Here is a 9711-nt window from a genome sequence, read left to right on the forward strand (position 1 = left end):
GTAATCATAATGTGGTCTAAGATCATGTCTGCTTTCTTTGTCTGTCATAGCTAAGATCATGTCTGCTTTCTTTGTCTATCATAGCCAATGTGAGGTTTGAGAGGTTATAAAATAAATAAATAAGGTGAGATTTGAGACAAAACACAAAAGAGAATGAAAAATATATATAATATTGTTTTTCTCATGACTATATCATGAGCTAATAAGTTATTATGTGATTATCAAAAAAAGAGTTATTATGTTTGAGTAAAATTTTATTGCAATTAAATGTTTAATTTATATTTTAATAAAAATGTTTTGATAACAATTGGTCGATTACCAATTGTCCCAGCAAACTTAATTATTTAACTATTATTCTTACATTCCTTCACGTATGTCCAAACTCTTCCTTAATGAATGAGACTTAACACGTGCAATGCTTCAACTTTTTATATATAAAGGAGGAGGTAAAGCAAAAATAATAGCTTAAACTTTGGACAAACTATTCTAATACCATGAAAAATTATTAAAAATAATAACCGTTAAGGTTGTATCATAATTAAATTGTTTTGATAAAAATGAAATTCCTCAAACTTGGTGATGCTTCTAATAATCACTAAAACAAATTCTTCTATAGTGAAATCATGTTTTGTTTTCTTGATCATTATTCAAATGAAAAGTTGTTGCTTACATTAACTTCACAAGCCTACAAGTTCTGCCACAAATTCCTCTATGTTTTTATCCGAACTTCCACCTTCATCCATTGCCTCTTTTGCCAATTCTTTCCATTTTACTGAATTCATTCTCATCTCTTTCCCTCTTTCTTCCTCTATTACTTCCCTTATACAAAACTCTATTTCTTCTTTAGTAGCAATACCTCTTTCATCCAATTTAATTCTAACCCCAACCTTCCACACATCGGCAATGAACTTTGCATTCGTTGGTTGATCCGTCCATTGTGGCATTGCAACCATTGGCACTCCCAAGCTCAATGCCTCAAGGGTTGAGTTCCATCCACAATGAGTCATGAAGCACCCAATGGCCTTATGAGCCAATACTTCTAATTGACTGCACCAACTTATGACCAATCCCTTCTCCACTGTTTCCTGTAGAAAATTAGTAGGAAGCTTTTTTTGTTCAGTTTCTCTAACAACCCATAAGAAGTAGCAATTGCTATTCTTTAGACCCCATGTTAGCTCTTGCATTTGTTCTTCTCCTAGGGATGCTAAGCTTCCAAATGATGTGTAAATGACTGAGTTAGTTTCTTTTGTGTCTAGCCACTTTATGCAAGCATCCACATCAGGCTTGAATAAATGAAGGCCATACTCTTTGTCATCCTCCAACCGCTTGTCTAAGTACATTGATGGAATAGTTGGTCCAATTGTTTTTATAGGCCATTTCTGGCTTGCCATCCAATTCACAACCTAATGGAATAATAGAATTTTGAAATATAGGTAATAATAATAATAAAACAATGTTCAACAATTAAAAAGAAGAAAGGCTTGTAAAAACAAAAAAGAAGAAGATACCAAAGTATAGGTTGAATTCTAAAATTGTACTAAACAAATAGAGGAAACGTAAGGATGTCTTGCATTAGCATATTAGCTTCATAATTTGAAATTATGTTAATATTTATATATATATAAAAAAATAAAAAATAAAAAGTATAAGATCAAATCTACTATACTCAATAAGTTGCTTTTAATCATGAACTCTATTGGTTTACATTAGTGTTTTGCAATGAGAGCCTCAAGAGGGCCTACCGAGTTCATATAGGCCAAAACGTTTCTAAGTAGATAACTTAAGCCCATAAATATCTTGAGTGAAAGTATTGTTTCAATAACCATTTATAACCTCATATGTATATTGAAAATGAGTACGATAGAATTTAGGTACTGTTTCTTAGGTTTTCATCTTAAAATTCTACAATATGTATTTTTTTTTATAAGATGAAAGTGTATTTTTTAATTGAGTAGCCACATAACTGAATCTTAAGAGTGAAACCTAAGGAATAACACTTAAGGTATTATATCTAAGTTTTATCCATTGAAAATTGTTGTGTCATGCTCTGTAAATTTTTTTTATTTTTTTATTTTTTTTTTTTTTGAGGAACGCTATGTAAATTATGTGAAGTTGAGGACTTGCTGTGATTTGAAATGTAAACTATAACTTTATATGCCCGTATGTCCCATGTTCACAATTTCTCATTTCACTACCCAATTGAGCAAGTTGGTACCTTTCTAAGCATTAGTGTTCGGAGGAGTAAAGTGTATATGGGTTCGACTTATTGGGGTTGTAGCATATATAATTATATATTATATAAGTATTTGTAATGGTATATATATATATATATATATATAAACTTCTCATGCCAATTACCTTAAAATTAAGGTGGAGTCAATGGATTTAGCATCATTTCGTTAGGTTGCTTTGTCTTCTTTTCGCTGTGAAAATTTCCGGCAGTGCCTCTTATTATAAAAGTATTGTATTTATGTCCAATATATAGTCTCAGAATGATATCAATAAAATTCATTAATTTTTTTTTTTTTTTTAAATTGCTATAGAGTCGGTTTGGCATATTCAATACATATCTGATCTTCATATAACGAATTTGAATTTTTTTTTTTTTTTTTTTAAATAAAAAGATAGTGAGAGTGACTTCAAAAAAACAAGTTCAGGAACAAAAAAAAACGTTTTAACCTTTTAAGAGCAAAAAACGTTTTCTGAACCATTACATACTCAACATACTTACCAAAAATAAACTTCATATCACAAAAGACACTCTTTTAATGGTTTTTTTTTATAAACCATTCTTTCAATGGTTAATTTTCTTCCTTTTTATCCTTTCTCTTCGAACCAATCATTGACTGATTGTCAACATTTTTTCGAATGACCATTTTTTGGTTAAACTTACCGCTTTCCCACTTAAAATTTCACATGTATTCTAAATTTGGGGTCTACTTGTATAATTGGACTCCCAAATGGTCTAAAAATAGAATTATCTCATTTAGGGTTTGTTTTTGTGAATGAAGGTTTGTAATTCATATAATTATTTAGAATTATAAGAAATTAAATATGCGAATAAGGTCGAGAAGGTAAAGTTAGATGAGGAAGGAAATACATAAAAATAATTGGAAATAGGGGAAATGTATGACAATAAAATAAATTCAAGGTTACCTGAGAACAAGTTGAAATAGTCTTCACAGTACCCCAATATGTTGGTTCTATAGTCTTCATAGTACCCCTACATACTTGTTTATTTATAGAAATTGTACTATATTTGAATTTTGGAAAATTCTTAATTTACATTGTACTAACAATATAAGATTTATATTACTAATATAGTGTAAATCTGTAATTACCTTTGATCTTTTTTTAACAATCAATCTAATCACTCTATAAGGAATATTTTTAAGAAAAACTATATTAAATTAAGTATTTTAAATCATTAAGCTTTATGATAAAATAAGTACACTGCAGTACTGAAATATTTCCTTCTTATAACCAACATTAATTCGGAATAGAATTCAAAACTTTGTTCTCAATAAAGAAAATGGGATTACGCTCACTTAATCACAAGACTATTGACAATTTTAACTCTAGATAAACATAAAATATTAAATTAATATCAATTTAACTTCAAAAGTCTTGAAAATTGATGTGATAATAAAGATGATTAGAATACCATCAACAATATAACAAATAATAATCATATTTTAAATAAATAAATAAATAAAATTGTTAACTATCAATTTGCAAGACAGTCTTTTGAAAAAAAAGTGCAATGCCTATCATAAGTCAAAAGTTAAAGTAAGGTAAATATTTAGAGAGATTGTGAACTTACCTCGAGTTCCAACTCCTTGAAAGAGCTGAAAAATATCCACTTTGCTTCTAGGAAGTTGGAAAATTGATCCAGAAAAAGGTTCAGTAGAGGTGGGTATGAGCTTGGATTAGAAAGGAGCGAAGATAGATCATTGATTGCTAGTTTTGGCATCGAGGGTAGTGATACTGTTGGTTCTTCGAGAGGCAACCTTACTGTTCCTTTCTTGAAGTGATAATAGACGACATTGACTGCACAAGATTGAGTGTAAAATGGAGCTCCATCTATGCCATATTTTCTAGCCACGTCTAGAGTCCATGGTAGAGCACAGTCATACACAATAAACTTTGGGGGGTATTTGGAGCTGTTTAGTTTCTCAATATACTCTGCTAAGCTTTGTGAAACTACATCTTTGAAACGATCCACAGTTGCTATTAAGCTTTCTACGGTTTCGTCTCCCTCAGAGCCATCAGAGATTATCTCAATGTTGACAGAGCTAGCACCTTGCAAGGCTTGCATGGAGTTTCTAATGGTGCTGGTAGCGACTAAAGTCACTCTAGCACCCTTTGTGGCTAAGCGCTTGGAGAACTGGAGCATAGGATTTATGTGACCTTGTACAGGGTAAGGAATCACTAGAATATGAGTTTTCCTCTCCATTTTCTTGCAATTTGCTCTCCCTCACTCTATCAGATGGATGAGAAAGGATTCAAAGAGATAATGTCATGATATATGTATATATAAGGTTAAGAGTGTTACACGTCCATAACTTTTTTAGAATTTACATTTTAAAAATCTGACTATTGAGTTTATTTTGTTCTATATATTTAAAGTTTAAACCATCAATTAGAGTCTTGCCATATTTTCTTTACACAGTGAATTAAATATCTCCATATATAAAAATAATTATAATAATTATCGACTAATAATTACTATAATTATAGGATTGATTTCAAGTTATATCTAGTGTAACTTTAAACAGTATCACATCATTCAATATTTTTTAATTGATTGCGAATGCTTGCAAAATTCAATATAATTAAATATCAATGGTCATGTTATCAATCAATTATTTAAATTCAAGTTTTTGTATTTTAAAATAATAAATAAAAAATGAGTTTTTAAATCAAATAGTAAATAACAACTAAGTGACATGAAGCATGCATGTTTTAACATATAGAACATATAATCTAACAGTGAAATTTTCAAAATATAAATTTAATAATAAATTATTGAATGGTGTAATATTGTTTAGAGTTACACTATGTGTAACTTAAACCCAACCCATAATTATATATTTAATAGTTTCATTGAAAAAATATTTATAATAAATATTCATTAATAACTTTCATAATTAACAAAGTTCATATATAATACTTAATATACAAACATAATGATGATAAATGTCTATTAATAACTATCATTAATTTTAATAAATTATAATTAATACAACATATAAATTCATCACTGTTATTATTTTTATTATATACAAGCTAGTAACATCACATGTTTTTTTATTTTAAAAAAAAACTGTGATTTTTTTTTTTCTTTTAACAAAGCTTCTTTTTTTTTTTTTTTTTTTTTGGTTAAAACTTTTAACAAAGCTTCAAATGCCTGTCAATTTCTTGGTTTTATTAAAAGTAGAAAAGATGAGGATGTTAGGAACAGAGAGCTTGGATAGTTGAATTCGAGGACAAATTATGCCTCCAAGAACAGAGAAGAGATAAGAACAGAGAATTAGAGAGAGAGAGAAAACATAGAATTGAAGAATTGGGAATTTGGAAATGATTTCTGATACATGCTTCCTCCTTTCCAGGATTCTAATACTCTCTCAAGCCTCACTCTCTAACTGCCTAACGGCCAAGCCAGCTGTTAACCAGCTGCCAATATGCCAACAACTAACCATTATTTAACTAACTCTTATTTGGTAACATTACTAGTGGCAGCACCATCATCAGCTGCTCCTGCATGCCTCATCAGCAACTTGTACACGCCCCACACCAGCACTCCATATGCAGCATCACACGCCCCCCTCATGCAGCAGCATACACATAGCTAATGCAGCAGCATACACATAGCTAACATCACCACACACCTCACCTACTCAGTAACATACTAACACATACTAACATATAGTAACATACTAACACATACTAACATATTCTAACAATACCCTCCCCTTCAAAGCACCTTGCCCACAAGGTGGGGAAACTTCTGTTGCAGCACAAAAAGATTCTCCCAAGTAGCATCATCCTTGCTTTCATCTTGCCACTGTACCAGCACCTGGGTGATAGTTCTACTCCTCAACTGATGTGACCTGGTAGCTAAAATAGCCGCTGGTTCAGGGTTAGGAATCTGATCCACATTTACAGCAGGTAAAGCAGACCTTGGAACTACCTGAGCACCCAACTTAGCCTTGAGGTTAGACACATGAAACACAGGATGAATTTGAGAACCTGCAGGCAATTCCAGCTTGTAAGACACCTCTCCCACCTTCTGCACAACTTGGTAGGGTCCATAAAAACGAGGAGCTAGCTTGCCAAACTTCTTGGACTGAACTGAGGACTGCTTGTAAGGTTGCAGTCTAAGATACACCCAATCCCCCACAGTAAAAGACCTATCCACCCGTTTCTTGTCAGCAAACCATGTCATCCTCTCTTGTGCAGCAGTCAAATTGTGCTTGAGTAATGAGAAGAGTTGTTGTCTATCCTGTAGAATTGAATCAACAGCTGCCACCCTTGTAGTGCCTGGAACATAATCCACAAGCTTAGGAGGAGGATATCCATAGAGGGCTTCAAATGGAGTAAGCTTAAGAGAAGAATGGAAATTAGTGTTGAACCAAAACTCTGCCAAGGGAAGCCAGTTCACCCAGGCTTGAGGTCTGTCAGCAGCAAAGGCCCTCAAATAATGTTCCAAACTTTTGTTCACAACTTCAGTCTGGCCATCAGTTTGTGGGTGATAAGAAGATGACATAGCCAAGCTTATCCCTTGCAGTTTCATCAATTCAGACCAGAATTTAGAGGTGAATATTGGGTCTCTATCACTCACAATGGTAGAAGGCAGCCCATGTAGCTTAAAAACAGACTGCATGAAGAGCTGAGCCACCTTAGCAGCAGTGTAGGGATGAGCCAAGTGAATGAAGTGAACATATTTAGTGAATCTGTCCACAACAACAAACACCACTGACTTCTGTTGAGATTTAGGCAGGCCCTCCACAAAATCCATGCTAATGTCAAGCCAAGGCCTATTTGGAATGACCAAGGGCTACAACAAGCCAGCAGGGAAGCAAGTCTCAGTCTTCAACCTTTGACATACATCACATTCCTTGAACAGAGTCTTCAAGTCCCTGCCCATACCAGACCAATAAAAGTCTTTCTTGAGTCTATGGAAGGACTTCAAATATCCAGAATGACCCCCTAAAGGGCTCTCATGGACTTGCTGCAAGGCAAGGGTCTTCAAGGACTGATTGGAACTTCCCAAGTATAGTCTACCCTTATAAAACAACAATCCATTACAAAATGTAAACCCCACCCCACTGGAACATTCTGCCCTGATTCAATAGCCTGAATAGTCTGCTGGATAGCTGGATCAGTGGCATAGCTTGCTTTAAGATCATCAAGCCAATTAGGAGTAGGGAATGAGATAATGCATAAAGTACCCACTCCACTGCAGTTAGCATCATCATTCCCAGTCATTTCTCTCCTTGACAATGCATCAGCAACTAGATTTTCCTTACCATGCTTATATTCAACTATAAAGGCATAGCCAAGTAATTTGGTGATCCATTTTTGCTGTGCAGGGGTACCAATCTTCTGCTCCAACAAATATTTCAGACTTTGATGGTCTGTCTTGATTACAAAAGGTCTTCCAAGGAGGTATGGTCTCCACTTCTTCACAGCCACTACTAAAGCCAACAATTCTTTTTCATAAGTGGAAAGGGCAAGTGCCTTCCCCTTCAAAGCTTGGCTGTGGAAAGCAATGGGCCTTTGATTCTGCATTAAGACAGCTCCAATTCCCAACCCTGAAGCATCACATTCCACAACAAATGGTTTAGTGAAATCGGGCAAAGCTAGCACAGGTGGACTGGACATAGCATCTTTGAGCAGTTGGAAGGCATATGAAGCTGCAGGGGACCAAATGAAGGAGTCTTTCCTTAACAAAGCAGTTAAAGGAGCTGCAATCAAGCCATACCCTTTCACAAACTTCCTATAGTATCCAGTCAAGCCCAAAAAACCACTCAAAGCCTTCACATCATGAGGAGTAGGCCATTGCTGCATAGCAGCAGTTTTCCTTGGGTCTGTTTTCACCCCTTCACCAGAGATTAGATGTCCTAAATACTCTACCTCCTTACATGCAAACACACACTTTGATTGTTTTGCATGCAATTGGTGATTCACCAATGTTTCCAACACCAATTTAAGGTGACTAACATGAGCAGCCAAATCCTTACTATACACAAGTATGTCATCAAAAAACACCAAGACAAATTTCCTTAAGTAAGGTTTAAAAACGGAATTCATAAGTGACTGAAAAGTTGAGGGTGCATTGGTTAAACCAAATGGCATCACTAAGAACTCATAGTGACCCTCATGAGTTCTAAAGGCAGTCTTAGGAATGTCTTCCTCCTTCATTCTAATCTGATGATATCCGGATCTCAAATCCAATTTAGAAAAAACAGTAGCACCAAATAGTTCATCTAGCAGTTCATCAATAACAGGTATGGGATACTTATCTTTAATAGTTTCTTGATTCAAGGCTCTATAATCAATACACATCCTCCAAGAGCCATCAGCCTTCCTAACTAAAAGAACAGGGGAAGCAAATGGACTGCTACTATTTCTAATGAACCCCACAGACAACAACTCCTTAACAATGTTCTCAATTTCATTTTTTTGATAGTAAGGATACCTGTAAGGCCTCTGAGATACAGCTTGAGTCCCTTCCTTCAAAGTGATATGATGTTCATGATCCCTTAAAGGAGGCAGGCCTTCTGGAGTAGCAAAAACAGTCTTATAATCCAGCAACAAGGCTGCAATAACTTCAGGAATTTGACCTTCTGCAGACATCAATTTAGGCTGCAACTGGACTGAAATCTGGAGAATCAGCCCCTTCTTCACAAATTGTTTCAAGAAGTCATCACCCTCTTGCAATTGAGAATCAGTAGCACTCTTCAATCCTTGTAATTGAATTTGCTTGTAGCCATAAGTAAAACTCATTATGAGCAACTTAAAATCCCACTGAATTACTCCCAAGGTTCCCAACCAGTGAGTGCCCAAAACTAAGTCACATCCCCCCATTGGTAGCACATGTAAGTGTACTACAAATTCCACCCCTTGCATCAAGATAGGCACTGCCTTACAAACACCCTGAGTTTTAATAACATCCCCATTAGCAACCTTTACTTCCAGAATTTGAGAAGTGTCTACATGGATATGTAATTGTGAAACCAGCACAACATCAATAAAATTGTGGGTGCTCCCTGAATCAATTAGAATCACAAAAGACCTTTGATTAATCTTTCCCATGACTCTCATCGTACCTGAAGTAGGAGTGCCACTCAATGCATATAAAGTAATCTCTGCATCTTCTTGATCTTGCCAAGCCTATCCACTCTGATCTATACATCCATTTTCCTCCAATTCAGTCAGGTGCACCACAGAATTTGCATTCTCCTGAGTCAGTTCTACATGATCTAACAGAAATAACGTAGCACTCTTGCACTTGTGGCCAGGGGTCCATTTTTCATCACAATTATAACACAACCCCTTCTTCTTCCTTTCTTCCATTTGAGCAGGTGAAATCCTCTTAATAGGTAGCCTTGGCTTTGGCTCCAACAGAGCAGGAGCTTTTGGAGGAGCTCCCAAAATAGAAGGCTTCTCTTGATCTCCATGAAATCTGGAAAACTTCCTGCAACT

At 34.8% G+C, this 9711-nt stretch overlaps 1 protein-coding gene across 1 annotated transcript; it reads right to left on the minus strand.

Moving 5' to 3' along the window:
* Window positions 1–613: 613 nt before the first annotated feature.
* Window positions 614–4522, minus strand: LOC115965291 (UDP-glycosyltransferase 74E2-like). The gene is made up of 2 exons (XM_031084484.1): window positions 3824–4522; window positions 614–1403 (listed from the first exon to the last, which is right to left on the minus strand). Exons 1-2 carry the CDS (start codon window positions 4454–4456, stop codon window positions 678–680), a joined length of 1359 nt encoding a protein of 452 aa, XP_030940344.1. The 5' UTR covers window positions 4457–4522; the 3' UTR covers window positions 614–677.
* Between the last annotated feature and the right edge of the window lie 5189 nt (window positions 4523–9711).

Source organism: Quercus lobata, chromosome 10 (genome assembly GCF_001633185.2).
Source record: "Quercus lobata isolate SW786 chromosome 10, ValleyOak3.0 Primary Assembly, whole genome shotgun sequence".
NCBI classification, from domain to species: Eukaryota; Viridiplantae; Streptophyta; class Magnoliopsida; order Fagales; family Fagaceae; genus Quercus; species Quercus lobata.